Raw genomic sequence first — 20,320 nt, forward strand, 5'->3', positions numbered from 1 at the left:
CATTTTCCCTATTGAAGCCTGTCCTGAGGCTACAGTACAGTTGACGCCGAACTAATTGCATTTTAACGCACTGCAGGAACGGGTACAGCTGTGACACAGCTAACTAGTTCACAACCAAGTTAGCTGTATCCAAACAGTAACTATTTGTTAGCAAGCTAGCCACCACGCTAGCTAGCTTTTGTGGTTTTAAGTCCGCAAGAAAAGTTTTTTACTAGCTACACCAAGGTATCTATCGGAAACGGTATCCGGCCATCACACCGAGTGGCTACAAAACCATCTCCCACCCCAAACGAAGAGACGGTCCCGGGACATATCTGCTCCTGTGGAAACAAGGTATCGGCCAAAGACACCCACTCAGTGTGCTCCGCTTGCCTTGGGCTGCAACATGCCCAGGAAGCCTTAGCCTCCCCTGGCTCCTGTCAGCACTGTGCCCTCTTCCCTGTGAGGAGCCACAGTCGCAGGCTAGCACGCAAAGCTAGCCTGAGTCAACAGGACGCTGACATGGGGGACGATGTCACAGACGGCTCACCAGAGGCGATGGATATCCCCACAGGGAATTGTGGAGTGATGGCACTAGCTGGGGCAACCTGCCATTGGAGGACTCCAGCAACGACCTCGTAGCCTCCCTGCTGGGTTTCCTGATTGGAGACGATAACGACTCCACAGGGTTTTCCGACAGCCTCCTTTCTGAATCATCGGATAGAAACAAAGACTCCCCTCAGGCCATGCCACCAAGCCTCCTACCGGGGGAATCCGTCACCAGACATGAAGGCGGGGCGGCCATCCTCACCAGTTCTCGTGTGGACCTGCAGAACATGTGCAAATGCGCTGCGAATAAACTGGTGATTCCCTAGCCCAATGCAGTAGCAGAGACCACCACGTCCTGCTACAAGGGGAAGAGGTTACTCAAAACCAAACGGGCAGCCAGGCAATTACTAACAGTCTTCCCAGAATGCATAGAGGAGGTTACCGTTACCTGTAGTACACCTTTCTCCTCCAAGAACCCTGTCCAAGGTGGGTCGGTCTTGGACTGTGTTGGCATGGCGGGGCTTGCCCACATGCCCTCCATCGAAACCTTGGTGGCTTCTCATCTACACCCCAGCCAGAAGTCCTCCGTGACCTTGACTGGCCCCACCTTACCAACCAAGTATGAGCGCTTCCAGTCCTTTGTGACAGAGAAGGTATAAAAGTTGGTTGCCACAGCAGTGAGGGCTCTCATCTCCACCTCCATGCTCTTGGCATACCAAGCTGAGCTACAGGAGGCGCTATTGGTCACACCGAAGCCAGGTCTGTGGGATGACCTACATCTGCTTAAAGCAGCTGTCCAGCTGTCCAGGTCTCAGGAAGAGCGATGGGGCTCATGATATCTCAGGAGAGGGCTCGATGGCTCAACTTATCCACGGTGTCTGATAGTGAGAAGCTGAAGATCCTGGATGCTCCAGTAGACCCTAAAAGCCTTTTCGGTCCCACCGTCGAGATGATGCAGAAACGGTGCGAGGAGAAAAATGGTCTGACCAGGAAAAGACAGCCCAGTGCCTCGTCGCACCTTCGTCCAGGCTGCAACAGGTTAAAGCCCCTCGACCTTTAACTTCTTGGTGACTGGGGGGCAGTATTGAGTAGCTTGGATGAATAAGGTGCCCAGAGTAAACTGCCTGCTACTCTGTCCCAGTTGCTAATATATGCATATTATTAGTCGATTTGGATAGAAAACACTCTGACGTTTCTAAAACTGTTTGAATGATGTATGTGACTATAACAGAACTCATATGGCAGGCGAAAACCTGAGAAAAAATCCAACCAGGAAGTGGGTAATCTGAGGTTGGTCATTTTTCAACTCATTCCCTATTGAAGATACAGTGGAATATTGGTAATGTTGCACTTCCTAGGGCTTTCACTAGATGTCAACAGTCGTTAGAACCTAGTTTGATGCTTCTACTGTGAAGTGGGGCCAAATGAAAGGGGAATGAGTCAGAGGTCTGGCAGAATGCTTTGAGCTCGTAGCTCGCGTTCTATTGCTTTTCTACAGACAAAGGAATTCTCCAGATGGAACATTATTGAAGATTTATGTTAAAAACAACCTAAAGATTGATTATATACTTAGTTTGACATGTTTCTACCGACTGTAACGGAACTTTTTGGACTTTTCGTCTGACCTTTCGGCTGGACTTGCATGCGCGTTTGGATTTGTATCCCATCGCCCTAACAAAGGAAGGTATTTGGACATAAATTATGAACTTTATCGAACAAATCAAACATTTATTGTGGAACTGGGATTCCTGGGAGTGCATTCTGATGAAGATCATCAAAGGTAAGTGAATATTTATAATGCTAGTTCTGACTAATGTTGATGACACAACATGGTGGATATCTCTTATAATAATAATAATAATGAGGGAGGGTAAAAATGTAGAGAGAACAGCGAGAAACCTTGTGATGAGGTGGCGGAAAAAATGGCTGAACACACTCACACACACACACAATGTTTTGAAAATGTATTGAAAATGAAATACATAAATATCTCATTTACATAAGTATTCACACCCCTGAGTCAATACTTGTAGGAGCACCTTTGGAAGCGATTACAGCTGTGAGTATTTCCGGGTAACCCTCTAATAACTTTCCACACCTGGATTGTGCAACATTTGCCCGTTATTCTTTTCAAAATTCTTCAAGGTCTGTCAGATTGGTTGTTGATCATTGCTACACAACCATTTAAGACTCAGAAGTATTCAATCCCTTTGACTTTTTCCACATTTTGTTGTGTTCCAGCCTGAATTTAAAATGGATTAAATTGAGATGTATTGTCACTGGCCTACACACAATACCCCATCATGTCCAAGTGGAATTATGTTTTTAGAATGGTTTACAAATTCATAAAAAAATGATTATCTGAAATGTTGTGAGTCAATAAGTATTCAACCCCTTTGGTATGGCAATGCTAAATAAGTTCAGGAGTAACAACTTGCTTAAAAAGTCACATAATAAGATGCATGGACTCATTCTGTGTGCAATAATAGTGTTTCACATGATTTTTTAATGACTACCTCATCTCTGTATCACACACATACAATTAACTGCAAGGTCCCTCAGTCGAGCAGTGAATTTCAAACTCAACCACAAAGACCAGTGAGGTTTTCCACTAACAAAAGCAGATATTCAAGATCCCTTTGAGCATGGTGAAGTTACACTTACACTTTGGATGGTGTATCAATACAGATAAAAAGAAACAGAACAGAGCTAAGCATAGCCAAAATCCTAGAGGAAAACCTGGTTCAGTCTGCTTTCCAACAGACACTGGGTGATTAATTCACCTTTCAGCAGGACAATGACCTAAAACACCAAGCCAAATATATACTGGAGTTGCTTATCAAGAAGACAGTGAATGTTCCTGAGTGGCCGAGTAACAGTTTTGACTTAAATCTGCTTGAAAATATATGGCAACACTTGAAAATGTCTGTCTAGCAACGATCAACAACCATTGAATATTTTTTTAAACAATAATGTGCAATTATTGTACAATCCCAGTGTGCAAAACTCTCAGAGATCTAGAAAGACTCACAGCTGTAATCACTGCCAAAGGGATTCTAACATGACTCATGGGTGTGAATACTTATGGAAACGAGCTATTTCTGTATTTCATTTTCAATACATTTGCTCAAAACGTTTTCACTTTGTCATTATGGGGTACTGTGGGTAGATACGGGTATTGTGTGTAGATGGGTAATCAATTGAATCCGTGTTAAGTTCATGCTGTAACACAACAAAATGTGGAGCAAGTCAATACTAAGTGAATACTTTCTGAAGGCACTGTACATTTCCCTTTGAAAATTAGCTTTAAGCTATATCAAGTAGCAATTAACTTATAATGTTAAAAGTAGTTAATCACTTCCATAGGAAAGGTATATGGATTCGATAGTAAAAGTCTATAGGTCTTCTCTGCTTTCTATTCTGTCATTAAGTATCTATAATGGTTAGATGTCTTTAATTACAATGATAAAATCTAAATGTTCTCACCATGTGGTTGTATTGCGGACAACCATCTTGGCTAGATAGTGTTTAGGATTTATCTGCAGTCTTAATGTTGAAGATTTGTTACTGTTCATGTAGGCTATTAATTATGACCAAATAGTGACCCGATAAACCAAAACTCTACATAACGTAGTCGAGTACTGGGACGTTAAATAACAAAGTGGGCCCCATAAAGTAAGCTAACTAAAAGTTCCTCATTTTGAGAAATAGGGTTTGAAAGAAAAACATTGGTCTATGAAGATAGTTCAAGATTCATTGGGTGCCAGAACTAGAACCACTATCTCATCCTATGCATAAACAGTGCCGCTGTCCATGGTGCTGAAATATGATCCCTCAATACTGTACAGTGATCTACGCATATAGTTCAAGATTCATACTCCCCCTTGGGGTTTGGGTGCATTAGAGTCTCTATCCCATCCCATGCAAATGTCAGCAGCGCTACTGTCCATGGTACTGAAATCATATCCCTCAACAAATCATTGGTCCATCTATGCAGATAGTTTAAAAATGTTTGTTTCCGCCTTTGACTTTGAGTGCACTAGAGTTGACTGGAGCCCCTATCCCATCCCATGCATAGGTAAACAGCAGTGTCTGCTTTCCATGATGCTGAAATGTGATCCCTTAGCAATACATTGGACTACTCACATACACTGTAGTTCAAGATTCTTTGTTTCCCATTTTGAAGTTTGGGTGCACTTGACTCAACCAGTACAAGCACAGATAGAACAATGAGACAGATATTTCACTGGATGTATAAGTGTGACGCATCCGGTTGGCGTTTCCACTCACTACCAAATATGGAGCCCACTGGCGGGCAGTGGGAGAAGATGGAACAAGATGGATTTTGGCCGACATTCTGCAAATCTTCTCATCAATTAAACATTTAATCTCAATACAGTTTTCTGTTCCGAACAAAACGGACTAAGTTTTGTAGACTTCACCCTTTGCAAAAGTTTTTTTATTTTTTTAATTGCGCTGTTTAGGAGGCTTACTTATAAAAATGGTACCAGTGCTACTCTGCTGGAATCTCCCTCAGTTCTAAGCTGTCCTTTGGTTAGATCTTATTTCTGTTATCATTTTATTTTGGGGGGGATGCTTTTGTCAAAATATTTTATTTTAAGTTATTTCATTTCTCTTTCTTTCATGCTTCAAATGTCCTATATATTTACACTGTCATTTGAAATAGTTAATTTCCAACTGCAAGAAACGCAGTAAACACAGAAAAACACTTTGATATGATATTGGCGTGTTCCTAAATTCAAAAAGCTCCTGGCATTTTTTTGGTGAGCAAGCAAAATAAGTACTACAGTGAAGACTATTGCCATGTTTTACTTTGACATTCAAGACTAAGGGGACTATTAGGGGCTCCTGAGTGGTGCAGCAGTCTAAGGCACCGCTTCTCAGTGCTAGAGGTGTCACTACAGACCCTGGTTAGATTCCGGGCTGTATCACAACTGGCCATGATTGGGAGTCCTATAGGGCGGCGCACAATTGGCCCAGTGTTGGCCTGGGTAGGCAGTCATTGTAAATAGTGGTCGGTCTCTAATTCTTCTACGTAATGTTCTCAGATCTATCTGTGTAACTGAAAAGCCTGTGTGTGAATTTGAGAGAGTAAACATAAAGGTAAAGTCAAAAAATGGACAATGTTGTTGAAGAGAAAAAAATGCATTAAGCTAAATGTGAATGGGTAAGAAAAAGTCCCAAAAATGAACAGGGGACAAAAAAGTAAAGAGCAAAGTGAGAGAAGCTTACTTTGTGAAATAAATACAAAATTAGGGGAAATTAGTAAAAATGGGAAAAGGGATATGAAAATAAGAGTGAGGGAAAAAAGAGAACACACAAGTAAAATGCAGTAAAAAGGAGGAAAAGATAAGGAGTGCAGAGATGGGATGAGAGAGGGACTGAGAAAAGAAAGAGTGTGAGAGGAGGGGGTAACTGAAGTCCAGATTCCCCTTGAATGGAATGTGAATCCCTTATGCGGGATATGAGATTGAGTGAGCATGGTGGGGAGAGAGAGAGAGCAAGAAAAGGAGATTAGTATACAGCATGTAGAGGCTTTGCAATGAAGAACGCCTCCTTTTTGGAAGCAATGGAGCTGTGCTGATCTAGCGAGGAGAAGGAAAGAAAGCACATAACTAGCTTTTTACTGCAGTGGAATTCATTCACTTTTATAGCACACTCTCTCTCCCTCTGCCTGGCTTTCATCCTCTCTCTCCCTCTCTCCCTGCCTCTCATTCTCTCTCCTCTCATCCTCTCTCTGACTCTCCCTACATCTCAATCTCTCTGACTGCCTCTCATTCTCTCTCTTACACCCCCCCCCCCCCCCCCCCCCCCCCCCCCCCCCACACACACACACACACAAACACATACAATACAGAAGAAGCTATGGAACATCATGACATAACCGTGCTTTAGTTGAATGTAACTGGAGTAGAGGGATACAGGGATAGAGGGAAGCATGGTGCCTGTAGCAGACTGATTGAGGTGATGTAACATTAGTACGGGCACTGCACTCCTGGGAAGCAATAAACACACACACACACACACACATGCAGACACGCAAATACACACACATCGAATGCTCCGCCACCTTACATCAGAAAAGCATTAGGGACGAGCGAAAGGAGATGTGAAGGAGCGAGTTGTATCCCCAATTTGTTATGCTATACCTCTTTCCCTTTCTCTCTCGCTTTCACTCTCTCTCATTCTCATTCCTCAGATGCTGTCCCTCTCCCCAGTGACAGACACACTCCCCGGCTCTCTCTCTCTCTCTTCTCGCTCTCTCTCCTATTGGGTACCGAGGCAAGCAGATAGCAGAGGAAGGGGGCGGGGGTTGGCTCTGTTGATGTCTTATAGTGGCCTAATTAGAGATACTATTTCAATGAATTGGGAGAAATTTGAATAATTTTTGTATCATGTACACATCATCTTACAGTAAGAGCAGCAGGAGGCACAACGTGTAACTAGTCAAATGAGAATGACACCCGGGTGCTGTAATATTACATGGAAGATATTTTGCTTATAGCACATTCATAACACAACATGCATTTTTAACTAAACCATCATCCTTGTTATTAAATCAAACGTGACATTCCCCACATTTCACAAATGTATTACTGTATGTTAGTAAATTAATATGAACTTGGCCTACACCTCTACAGTCTTCTGGTGAATATTGCTTTTCTAAACCAACTTTACAGCCAACCTGTTTAATCTACTGAAATCGTATAGTTTATGCAACTGCTGCAATGTCATTTACTACACTCTATGCACCTTACATTAGGAATCATAGCATAACTGTAGTGTAGACTATTACTATAACTTCATTGGAATTTGAATGTTCATATTTTATCCATAGATACAATTACATTCCTTTCTCTCCCCGCAGACTCCTCCCTCCTGCTCCCCGGTTTTCTCTCCTCCTCTCGCTCACTCCGTTCCTCTACGCTCAGTTCGGTCTGTGTCTCCTCTTTCAAAGGGTGCAAGAGTGTGAACAACTCGTCCAACAAAGCATGTTACACTGCAGACATGACTTGTCCGTCGGAAAGCGAGAAAATCGTGATAAACTGCGGGGGGATGCGGCATGAAACCTATCGAAGCACACTAAAAACGTTGCCCGGTACCCGCTTATCTTGGCTTACCGAGTCAGACGCCTTTAGGAACTTCGATTACGACCACAAAAGCGACGAGTTCTTCTTCGATCGCCACCCATCCGTCTTTTCATTCATCCTCAACTATTACCGCACAGGGAAGTTGCACTGTCCGAAAGATGTGTGCGGCCCGCTGTTCGAAGAGGAGCTGGCATTCTGGGGCATCGATGAGACGGACGTGGAGGCGTGTTGCTGGATGAATTACCGCCAGCACAGGGATGCAGAGGAGGCGTTGGACAGCTTTGAGAATCCCGAACCGGAGTTGGCAGAGGGTGACCCAGCGCTACCAGGACATGAATGGGACATGAAAAGACTGTGCTTGCATGAGGACGGAAGGAAAAAGACTTGGTGGGAAATCTGGCGGCCCAGAATGTGGGCTCTTTTTGAAGACCCCTATTCCTCAAAATATGCCCGGGTGAGTGACTGTTTTTTTCTTCATTGATTGCTTTAAATGTCATATTTGTCATTTCAACTGTGACAACCAACGTCTGAGTTACAATAGGTTGTTGAAAGTTTATAACATTAGCTTTCCATGATCAACCTATATGCATAGTTGTTATGAATAATGAATTCTAGATTTTCATTCAAGCGAGCAGGTAGGCTATGACTTCCTTGACAGTTTGCTTGTGTTAAATAGCAATATATAGACTCACGGATAAAGAATAATTCATTGTGATAGCAAAGGAAAAATGATATTGCTGCTATTTTCATTTCAGATTGTAGACTATCGGCTAGCCTACGTGTTGATATTATTTCGATATGAGGGTGCTGCCCAATCAAACAGTTGCCATCGATATTAATCACACATTTTTTAAATTCATGATTTCATATTAATATTAGCTACATAATTTAACCTGCTACAAGAGGTTCCATACCTGCATCCAAGCGAAATGTTTTCTCCGTTTCACTCCCGTATCCTACTTAACCTACCCAACATTCTCCATGAGCCTGTTTAATGATGCGCCTAGGTACGACCTAACCTACCCAACATTCTCCATTAGCCTGTTTTATGATGCGCCTAGGTACGCTGTATTTCACGACCTAACCTACCCAACATTCTCCATTAGCCTGTTTTATGATGCGCCTAGGTACGACCTAACCTACCCAACATTCTCCATTAGCCTGTTTTATGATGCGCCTAGGTACGCTGTATTTCACGACCTAACCTACCCAACATTCTCCATTAGCCTGTTTTATGATGCGCCTAGGTACGTTGTATTTCACGACCTAACCTACCCAACATTCTCCATGAGCCTGTTTTATGATGCGCCTAGGTACGACCTAACCTACCCAACATTCTCCATTAGCCTGTTTTATGATGCGCCTAGGTACGTTGTATTTCACGACCTAACCTACCCAACATTCTCCATGAACCTGTTTTATGATGCGCCTAGGTACGACCTAACCTACCCAACATTCTCCATTAGCCTGTTTTATGATGCGCCTAGGTACGTTGTATTTCACTACCTAACCTACCCAACATTCTCCATTAGCCTGTTTTATGATGCGCCTAGGTACGACCTAACCTACCCAACATTCTTCATTAGCCTGTTTTATGATGCGCCTAGGTACGACCTAACCTACCCAACATTCTCCTTTAGCCTATTTTATGATGCGCCTAGGTAAGCTGTATTTCACGACCTAACCTACCCAACATTCTCCATTAGCCTGTTTTATGATGCGCCTAGGTACGACCTAACCTACCCAACATTCTCCATTAGCCTGTTTTATGATGCGCCTAGGTACGTTGTATTTCACTACCTAACCTACCCAACATTCTCCATTAGCCTGTTTTATGATGCGCCTAGGCACGCTGTATTTCACGACCTAACCTACCCAACAGTAGGTTAGGTTAAGTGACGCACCCCTCCTAGGGACGGTATGAAAGAGCCCTAGTAAGCCAGTGACTCAGCCCCTGTAATAGGGTTAGAGGCAGAGAATCCCCGTGGAAAGAGGGGAACCGGCCAGGCAGAGACAGCAAGGGCTGTCCTTTCACCTTCACACTCCTGGGCCAGACTACACTCAATCATATGACCCACTGAAGAGATGAGTCTTCGGTAAAGACTTAAAGGTTGAGACCGAGTTTGCGTCTCTCACATGGGTAGGCAGACCATTCCATAAAAATTGAGCTCTTTAGGAGAAAGCCCTGCCTCCAGCTGCTTGCTTAGAAATTTTAGGGACAATTAGGAGGCCTGCGTCTTGTGACCGTAGCGTACGTGTAGGTATATACGACAGGACCAAATCAGAGAGATAGGTAGGAGCAAGCCCATGTAATGCTTTGTAGGTTAGCAGTAAAACCTTGAAATCAGCCCTTGCCTTGGCAGGAAGCCAGTGTAGGGAGGCTAGCACTGGAGTAATATGATAACAATTTTTGGTTCTAGTCAAGATTCTAGCAGCCGTATTTAGCACTAACCAAAGTTTATTTAGTGCTTTATCCGGGTAGCCGGAAAGTAGAGCATTGCAGTAGTCTAACCTAGAAGTGACAAAAGCATGGATTAATTTTTCTGCATCATTTTTGGACAGAAAGTTTCTGATTTTTGCAATGTTACGTAGATGGAAAAAAGCTGTCCTTGAAACAGTCTTGATATGTTCTTGAAAAGAGAGATTAGGGTCCAGAGTAACGCCGAGGTCCTTCACAGTTTTATTTGAGACGACTGTACAATTAAGATTAAGTGTCAGATTCAACAGAGGATCTCTTTGTTTCTTGGGACCTAGAACAAGCATCTCTGTTTTGTCCGAGTTTAAAAGTAGAAAGTTTTTAGCCATCCACTTCCTTATATCTGAAACACATGCTTCTAGCGAGGGCAATTTTGGGGCTTCACCATGTTTCATTGAAATGTACAGCTGTGTGTCATCCGCATAGCAGTGAAAGTTAACATTATGTTTTCGAATGACATCCCCAAGAGGTAAAATATATAGTGAAAACAATAGTGGAACCTTGAGGAACACCGAAATTTACAGTTGATTTGTCAGAGGACAAACCATTCACAGAGACAAACTGATATCTTTCTGACAGATAAGATCTAACCAGGCCAGAACTTGTCCGTGTAGACCAATTTGGGTTTCCAATCTCTCCAAAAGAATGTGGTGATCGATGGTACCAAAAGCAGCACTAAGGTCTAGGAGCACGAGGACAGATGTAGAGCCTCGGTCTGATGCCATTAAAAGGTAATTTACCACCTTCACATGTGCAGTCTCAGTGCTATGATGGGGTCTAAAACCAGACTGAAGCATTTCGTATACATTGTTTGTCTTCAGGAAGGCAGTGAGTTGCTGCGCAACAGCCTTTTCTAACATTTTTGAGAGGAATGGAAGATTCGTTATAGGCCGATAGTTTTTTATATTTTCTGGGTCAAGGTTTGGCTTTTTCAAGAGAGGCTTTATTACTGCCACTTTTAGTGAGTTTGGTAAACATCTGGTGGATAGAGAGCCGTTTATTATGTTCAACATAGGAGGGCCAAGCACAGGAAGCAGCTCTTTCAGTAGTTTAGTTGGAATAGGGTCCAGTATGCAGCTTGAAGGTTTAGAGGCCATGATTATTTTCATCATTGTGTCAAGAGATATAGTACTAAAACACTTGAGTGTCTCTCTTGATCCTAGGTCCTGGCAGAGCTGTGCAGACTCAGGACAACTGAGCTTTGAAGGAATACGCAAATTTAAAGAGGAGTCCGTAATTTGCTTTCTAATAACCATGATCTTTTCCTCAAAGAAGTTCATGAATCTATTCCTGCTGAAGTGAAAGCCATCCTCTCTTGGGGAATTGTGCTTTTTAGTTAGCTTTGCGACAGTATCAAAAAGGAATTTCGGATTGTTCTTATTTTCCTCAATTAAGTTGTAAAAATAGGATGATCGAGCAGCAGTAAGGGCTCTTCGATACTGCACGGTACTGCCTTTCCAAGCTAGTCAGAAGACTTTCAGTTCGGTGTGGCGTCATTTCCGTTCCAATTTTCTGGAAGCTTGCTTTAGAGCTCGGGTATTTTCTGTATACCAGGGTTCTAGTTTCTTATAAGATATGTTTTTAGTTTTTAGGGGTGCAACTGCATCTAGGGTATTGCGCAAGGATGAATTGAGTTCCTCAGTTAGGTGGATAACTGATTTTTGTCCTCTGGCATCCTTGGGTAGACAGAGGGAGTCTGGAAGGACATCAAGGAATCTTTGTGTTGTCTGTGAATTTATAGCACGACTTTTGATGTTCCTTGGTTGGGGTCTGAGCAGATTATTTGTTGCAATTGCAAACGTAATAAAATGGTGGTCTGATAGTCCAGGATTATGAGGAAAAACATTAAGATCCACAACATTTATTCCATGGGACAAAACTAGGTCCAGAGTATGACTGTGACAGTGAGTAGGTCTAGAGACATGTTGGACAAAACCCACTGAGTCGATGATGGCTCCGAAAGCCTTTTGGAGTGGGTCTGTGGACTTTTCCATGTGAATATTAAAGTCACCAAAGATTAGAATATTATCTGCTATGACTACAAGGTCCGATAGGAATTCAGGGAACTCTATGAGGAACGCTGTATATGGCCCAGGAGGCCTGTAAACAGTAGCTATAAAAAGTGATTGAGTAGGCTGCATAGATTTCATGACTAGAAGCTCAAAAGACGAAAACATATTTTTTTTTTTGTAAATTGAAATTTGCTATCGTAAATGTTAGCAACACCTCCGCCTTTGCGGGATGCACGGGGGATATGGTCACTAGTGTAGCCAGGAGGTAAGGCCTCATTTAACACAGTAAATTCATCAGGCTTAAGCCATGTTTCAGTCAGGCCAATCACATCAAGATTATGATCAGTGATTAGTTCATTGACTATAATTGCCTTTGAAGTAAGGGATCTAACATTAAGTAGCCCTATTTTGAGATGTGAGGTATCATGATCTCTTTCAATAATGACAGGAATGGAGGAGGTCTTCATCCTAGTGAGATTGCAAAAACGAACACCGTCATGTTTAGTTTTGCCCAACCTAGGTCGAGGCACAGACACGGTCTTAATGGGGATAGCTGAAATGACTACACTGACTGTGCTAGTGGCAGACTCCACTATGCTGGCAGGCTGGCTAACAGCCTGCTGCCTGTCCTGCACCCTATTTAATTGTGGAGCTAGAGGAGTTAGAGCCCTGTCTATGTTGGTAGATAAGATGAGAGCACCCCTCCAGCTAGGATGGAGTCCGTCACTCCTCAGCAGGTCAGGCTTGGTCCTGTTTGTGGGTGAGTCCCAGAAAGAGGGCCAATTATCTACAAATTCTATATTTTGGGAGGGGCAGAAAACAGTTTTCAACCAGCGATTGAGTTGTGTGACTGCTGTAGAGCTCATCACTCCCCCTACCTGGGAGGGGGCCAGAGACAATTACTCGATGCAAACACATCTTTCTAGCTGATTTACACGCTGAAGCTATGTTGCGCTTGGTGATCTCTGACTGTTTCATCCTAACATTGTTGGTGCCGACGAGGATATCAATATCTCTATACTCTCTACACTCGCCAGTTTTAGCTTTAGCCAGCACCATCTTCGGATTAGCCTTAACATCGGTAGCCCTGCTCCCTGGTAAACAGTGTATGATCGCTGGATGATTCGTTTTAAGTCTAATAATGCGGGTAATGGAGTCGCCAATGACTAGAGTTTTCAATTTGTCAGAGCTAATGGTTGGAAGCTTCGGCGTTTCAGACCCCGTAACGGGAGGATTAAAGACAAGAGAAGGCTCGGCCTCTGACTCCGACTCGTTGCTTAATGGGGAAAACCGGTTGAAAGTTTCTGTCAGCTGAATGAGCGACACCGGTTGAGCATTCCTACAGCATTTCCCTCCAGAAACCGTGAGAAAGTTGTTCGGCTGCAGGGACCGTGCGAGGGGATTTATACTAACATTACTATCTGTACTTACTGGTGGCACAGACGCTATTTCATCCTTTCCTACACTGAAATTACCCTTGCCTAACGATTGCGTCTGAAGCTGGGCTTGTAGCACATCTATCCTCGCCGTAAGGCGATCGTTCTCCTGTATATTATGAGTACAGCGACTGCAATTAGAAGGCATCATGTTAATGTTACTACTTAGTAACATTACGGCTTACTACTTACTTACGTACTTACTACGGCTGTTGGAGGTCCTGACGAACCATGTCCCGATAAAGCGTCCGGAGTGAAAAAGTTGAACAAAAAAAAAAGTTGAGTGAGGGAAAAACCAAAAATATAAACGGTAATTAAAAAGTAAAAAACGTAAAGTTGTCAGGTAGCAAAGTAAGGTTGGCAACAAAACGCACAGCAACACGTAAACAAGTCTGCAAGTTGTGATCGGAAATGAGCGCTCATTTAATCCTAGCCTTTATACATCGAAGCTTGAACATAAAACAAGTCCCCTTTTCGTTTTTATCCATTTGTCCTTGGGGATTCTCTTTTTTAGTTAGCTTAGGCAATGATAAATCCCCTTTATGCAATATTTTCTTACCTAATTCCTAGAAGGTGCCTTCGATTCGAATCAGTTGGATTTCAAGTTATTAGTAATGAGAGCCGATGAGTGGAATGTACACAGGCTTTCACTGTTTGATGAATGATTATCCTTGAAAGTGCAGAAGTCACATATAGTGTAATATACTGTAAGGGTAACAAGATTAATGTTTTCCTATTTTCCCCATGATACAGGGTTTTGATAAAGATTATGGATTGAATAATTGAATCGAATAGGCTATGGTTCTTTATCCCCACATGCTCTTAGGAATTAACATGCATGCAATGCCTAATTAGCTGACCATGTGGTTTGCTTTGTGTATAGAGATTTTACATTCATGCATATGGTAACACACACTCCTTTTTATTTTGAGTACAGTACTTTTCCTGGTTTATGACAATGCAAAACACTACTCCTTAAGCACATACACACTCTGTATGAATGTATGTAACCAGGTAGCTCATATAAACACAGGCACACAACAGACATAAAGACACCTGCAGCAAAAACATTAGAGATCCAAGTATCTGTACTGTACATGCAAACATACAGTATCAGTCAAACGTTTGGACACACCTACTCATTCAAGGGTTTAATAGTGAAGACATCAAAACTATAAAATAAGATGGATTTGTTTAAAAGTGTTAAACAAATCAAAATATATTTTATATTTCAGATTCTTCAAAGTAGCAACCGTTTGCCTTGATGACAGTTTTGAACACTCTTGGCATTCGCTCAACCAGCTTCACCTGGAATGCTTTTCCAACAGTCTTGAAGGAGTTCCCAGATATGCTGAGCACTTGTTGCCTGCTTTTCCTTCACTCTGCATGCAACTCATCCCAAACCATCTCAATTGGGTATCAGGTTTCAGGTAAGACCCAGGTGCAGACTGTGTAGAAGTTACAATGTTTATTGTAGCAACAGGGGCAGGCAAACGACAGGTCAAGGCAGGCCGGGGTCGATAATCCAGAGTAGTGGGGCCAAGGTACAGGACAGCAGAAAGGCTCAGGGTCAGTGGCAGGCAGAGTAGGCAGGCGGGCTCGGAGTCAGGACAGGCAGGGGTCAAAACCAGGAGGGTAAGAAAAGAGAGACTGGAAAAACGAGGCGAAGAGACACAAAATGCTGGTGGGCTTGAACAAACAAGAGGAACTGGCACAGACAGACAGACAGAAAACACACATGGTGATAAGTGGGGAAGATGGGCGACACCTGGAGGGGGGTGGAGACAAGCACAAGGACAGGTGTAACAGATCAGGGCGTGACATTAGGTTGAGGTTGAGTGATTGTGGAGGCCAGGTCATTGATGCAGCACTCCATCACTCTCCTTCTTGATAAAATAGCCCTTACACAGCCGTGTTGGGTCATTGTCCTATTAAAAAACAAATGATAGTCCTACTAAGTGCAAACCAGATGGGATGGCGTATCGCTGCAGAATGCTGTGGTAGCCATGCTGATTAAGTGTGTCTTGAATTCTAAATAAATCACATACAGTGTCACCAGCAAAGCACCCCCACATCATCACACCTCCTCCTCCATGATTCACGGTGGGAACCACACGAGGAGATCATCCGTTCACCTACTCTGCGTCTCACAAAGACACGGCGGTTGGAACAAACATCTCCCATTTGGAAATATCAGACCAAAGGACAGATTTCCACCATTGCTTGTGTTTCTTGGCCCAAGCAAGTCTCTTCTTGTTGTAAGTGTCCTTTAGTAGTTGTTTCTTTGCAGCAATTTGACCATGAAGGCGTGATTCATTCAGTCTCCTCTGAACAGTTGATGTTGAGATGTGTCATTTATTTGGGCTGCAATCTGAGTTGCAGTTAATTGTCGATTTCTGAGGCTGGTAATGAATTTATCCTCTGCAGCAGAGGTAACTCTGGGTCTTCCTTTCCTGTGGCGGTCGTCATCAGAGCCAGTTTCATCATAGCGTTTGATGGTTAATGCTACTGCACTTGAAGAAACGTTCAAAGTTCTTGAAATGTTCCGGACTGACTGACCTTTTTGTCTTAAAGTAATGATGGACTGTCATTTGTCTTTGCTTATTTGAGCTGTTTTTGCCATAATCTGGACGTAGTCTTTTACCAAATGGGGTTATCTTCTGTATAGCACCCTCTAACTTGTCACAACACAACTGAATAGCTCAAACAAATTAACTTTTAACAAGGCACACCTGTTAATTAAAATGCATTCCAGGTGATTACCTCATGAAGCTGGTTGAGAGAATGCCAAAGCGTGTGCAAAGCTGTCATCAAAGTCAAAGGGTGGCTATTTTGAAGAATCTCAAATATAAAATATACTTTAATTTGTTAAAAACTTTTTGGGTTATTACATGATTCCTTATGTGTTATTTCATCGTTTTGCTGTCTTCACTATTAGTCTACAATGTATAAAATAATAAAAAATAAAGAAAAACCCTGGAATGAGTAGGTGCGTCCAAACTTTTGACTGGTACTGTATACAAATACACATCATTACATGCATTCTCAACAAAACATGCCAACATACAGAACCAAGTAGCACATACGCACACACACACATCCACCCCTGCACACACACACCACACACACCCCATCCTACACATACTGCATCTCTCTCTCTAGTACAGTCTAACCTGGCTGTAGAAACGTTGTAGCTGTCCAGGTCCAGTATCTGGTCTCTGCACAGGAAGAGCTCCGTGTCAGGGTTAGATAGATACATTAGTCTGGATTGGGTCACCTGATCTCTTCCTGTGGCTTTAATGTAGTGTAACAGGAAGTGCCTCTCTATTGGGTGCTCTCGCTGATGACGGAGACTACACGAATGGGATCGATTCCCGACCGTCACCCCTAAGTCCAGTGTTTCTTGACCCGGGACATATGGGTGACATGCTTGAACTTATGGATCTACATATGTCTCATTGTGTGTGTATGCGCATGTGTGTGTTTGTTGACCATGCACTGGTAGACTCAGAGGGTAGTGGATATGTGGACAGAGCTACACTGATGCACCTAGCATTTCTGACAAATGGATATACAGTAACTTTAACCTTGTCTTGCAGTTGACCGTTATTATATCTATATTCTATCTACGTGCCTCACATGTACACACTACTATCAGCCTGAATAACCGGTGTCTGTATGTAGCCTCTCTACTTTTATAGCCTCGCTACTGTATATGGCCTGTCTTTTTACTGTTGTTTTATTTCTTTACTTACCTATTGTTCAACTAACACCTTTTTTGCACTATTGGTTAAAGCCTGTAAGTAAGCATTTCACTGTAAGGTCTACTACACCTGTTGTATTCAGCATTTCACTGTGAGGTCTACTACACCTGTTGTATTCAGCATTTCACTGTAAGGTCTACTACACCTGTTGTATTTGGCATTTCACTGTAAGGTCTACTACACCTGTTGTATTCAGCATTTCACTGTAAGGTCTACTACACCGGTTGTATTCCGCATTTCACTGTAAGGTCTACTACACCGGTTGTATTCAGCATTTCACTGTAAGGTCTACTACACCTGTTGTATTCAGCATTTCACTGTAGGGTCTACTACACCTGTTGTATTCAGCATTTCACTGTAAGGTCTACTACACCTGTTGTATTCAGCATTTCACTGTAAGGTCTACTACACCTGTTGTATTCAGCATTTCACTGTAAGGTCTACTACACCTGTTGTATTCAGCATTTCACTGTAAGGTCTACTACACCTGTTGTATTCAGCATTTCACTGTAAGGTCTACTACACCGGTTGTATTCAGCATTTCACTGTAAGGTCTACTACACCTGTTGTATTCAGCATTTCACTGTAAGGTCTACTACACCGGTTGTATTCAGCATTTCACTGTAAGGTCTACTACACCTGTTGTATTCAGCATTTCACTGTAAGGTCTACTACACCGGTTGTATTCAGCATTTCACTGTAAGGTCTACTACACCTGTTGTATTCAGCATTTCACTGTAAGGTCTACTACACCGGTTGTATTCAGCATTTCACTGTAAGGTCTACTACACCTGTTGTATTCAGCATTTCACTGTAAGGTCTACACCTGTTGTATTTGGTGCACGTGACAAGTACACTTTGATTTGATATCCAGTTATTATACTGTAATAACTATATTTCAGTAACTAAAACATATATATTGTATGGTAAACTATTCTGTACAACACCATACATCTTTGTTTCATATTTGCATGTGTGCAACCTAACCTGCCTGCATCTCATTACACCCATATCCATCTCCATGGTTGTCTATATTTTACTGATGATGGTCTGTGTGTTAAAGCATGTCAGTCTGTGTTATATAAATCAGAGGGTAGCTTGTTGACTGTATTCATCATACCAGCCAAGATCTATTGGTGGGCTGAACACAGCCCCACCCAGGGCCAACGTTATGGCCGGCCTTAGGGGGCCTGGCCCGCCCTACCATACCTCCTTGCCAGTCAAAAAAAATATATATATATATTATTTTTTTTTAAATATTGATAATATATTAGACCAAGATGCGTGCTGACAGAAAGATCCATCAATCTCAGATTAAGCATCCGAGTGAGCGAAATTGCCCCCTTTGTCTCAGTATGTTTATCCCCTGTAACTGATGCTGTCTGGACAAAAAGAGTAGGGCATACTCTATTTGTCCAGACAGCATCAGATACATGTGCTACGTGCAGTATAGTAAGACAGCTCACTCAGATGCTTTATCCCGTGAGACAGTTTCAGCCAGGATATAGTGATGCCGTAGTGCGGGGGAGCGGTGCAGAATACACAGAGCTGTAAAAAATATTTCTGAAAAATGCATTCTGATAAATTCAAAATAAATGATTGAATTTCTACTAAAATTCCATGAAAACGATAGAATGACAAACTAAATAAATATGTAGGCTATAGCAGCCTATAGGTATGTAAATTGTGGTTTCTTCCATGTTCCATGTCCATTTGGCTGGGGGGGATTTACTTGGCTCATCATACTCTTGTGGCGGGCTGGGCGCCTGAAGGCTGACTTCGGTCGTCAGTTGAACAGTGTTTTCTCTGACACATTGGTGCAGCTGTTTTCTGGGTTGATCGGGCGTGTGTTAAAGAAGAGCGATTTGGCAGGTCATGTTTTGGAGGACGCATGAGTTTGCCTCCCAAGCCCTTTAGGGAGTTGCAGCGATGAGACAAGATTGAAATATGGGGAAAAAGGGGTAAAATAAAACAAAAAATTAACTTTTCTCATTTTCATAATTAGCTTCTACTTTTCAGTTTATTGAGTATTCTTTGAAAATAAGTGCCCTTTTTTAAATTATTGAATAGTAATTTTGTTGTTTACTTCCTGAATTTAACCCTGTTTTGAACCTCATCCATACCTTTTTCAACACTCTTGTGCCCTCCCATCCAAAACTATGATGGCTCTGATATAATCTTATCGCATTGTTCCCTCTCTCAAGCCTCACACATACAGTATGACTGTATGTGGCTGTGTTGGCTATATGTGTTGTTGAGGCAGCGTTTGCATATCAGTTGAGTGTTCAGACCCCCTGATCTCGTGGTTCATTGTTTGCTGTTCTTTTCCACTTTTCTTTTCCACAGTGTCAGAACGCAACATTGCTGTCATAAACACAAGTATGACCCAGCGCAGCACCAGAACAGGGTGTATCTAGAAAACACTGACCAGAAAATTAAAAGGTAGCCTGTCAATAGGGTTTATTGGACAAAATGCTTGGGGAAGGGTTTGGGTGACTTAGCCATTTTTCAGTGAGGGACATTGCGTTCATTTTCGGGGACCTCGGGACTTGGAAGCTTGAATTCTCAAAGGAGAGAATGAGCGAATGGTATGTTTGGGACAGAAGTGGAGGCTTTCAAATAAAATATAATTGGTGTAGATATCTAAATTGGCGTAGAATCTGAAAGCACTCGTACTTCCACCCAGCATGTACAATAACATCCTTCTGTCCTCGTTTAGCATAGACTGCTTGTGGGCTCTCTATTTTTTACTGGGTCAGATCCTATTTTGCATAGTCTTCTGAGTTTCTTTCATACCATATTTCTGCCCTGAAGCAACTCCACCTCCTACTCTGTGCAGTCTGTGTTTGTTGCGACCCGTGCTGAAGGTGACTGGGGATTGTTTGAGAGTTAGCGAATCATGGTGAGCCTCCCAGCCAATCATGGTGTGATCTCACTCTTCTCTCCTCACTGCACTGTGATTGGAGGAGATCCCAAGGACCCCTGCTCTGAT

The 20,320-nt window shown here is 42.6% G+C and overlaps 1 protein-coding gene across 1 annotated transcript in view; it reads left to right on the plus strand.

Annotated features, from left to right (window-relative positions):
• The first annotated feature begins 7,557 nt into the window (after positions 1 to 7,557).
• LOC139377470 (voltage-gated potassium channel KCNC1-like) overlaps positions 7,558 to 20,320 on the plus strand; it is a 40,904-nt gene continuing 28,141 nt past the window's right edge. The window contains exon 1 of the mRNA XM_071120500.1: positions 7,558 to 8,094. Coding sequence (XP_070976601.1) covers positions 7,558 to 8,094 — 537 coding nt within the window. The remainder of the gene's footprint in view (positions 8,095 to 20,320) is intronic.

The sequence above is a fragment of the Oncorhynchus clarkii genome, chromosome 20 (assembly GCF_045791955.1).
Source record: "Oncorhynchus clarkii lewisi isolate Uvic-CL-2024 chromosome 20, UVic_Ocla_1.0, whole genome shotgun sequence".
Lineage (NCBI taxonomy): Eukaryota > Metazoa > Chordata > Actinopteri > Salmoniformes > Salmonidae > Oncorhynchus > Oncorhynchus clarkii.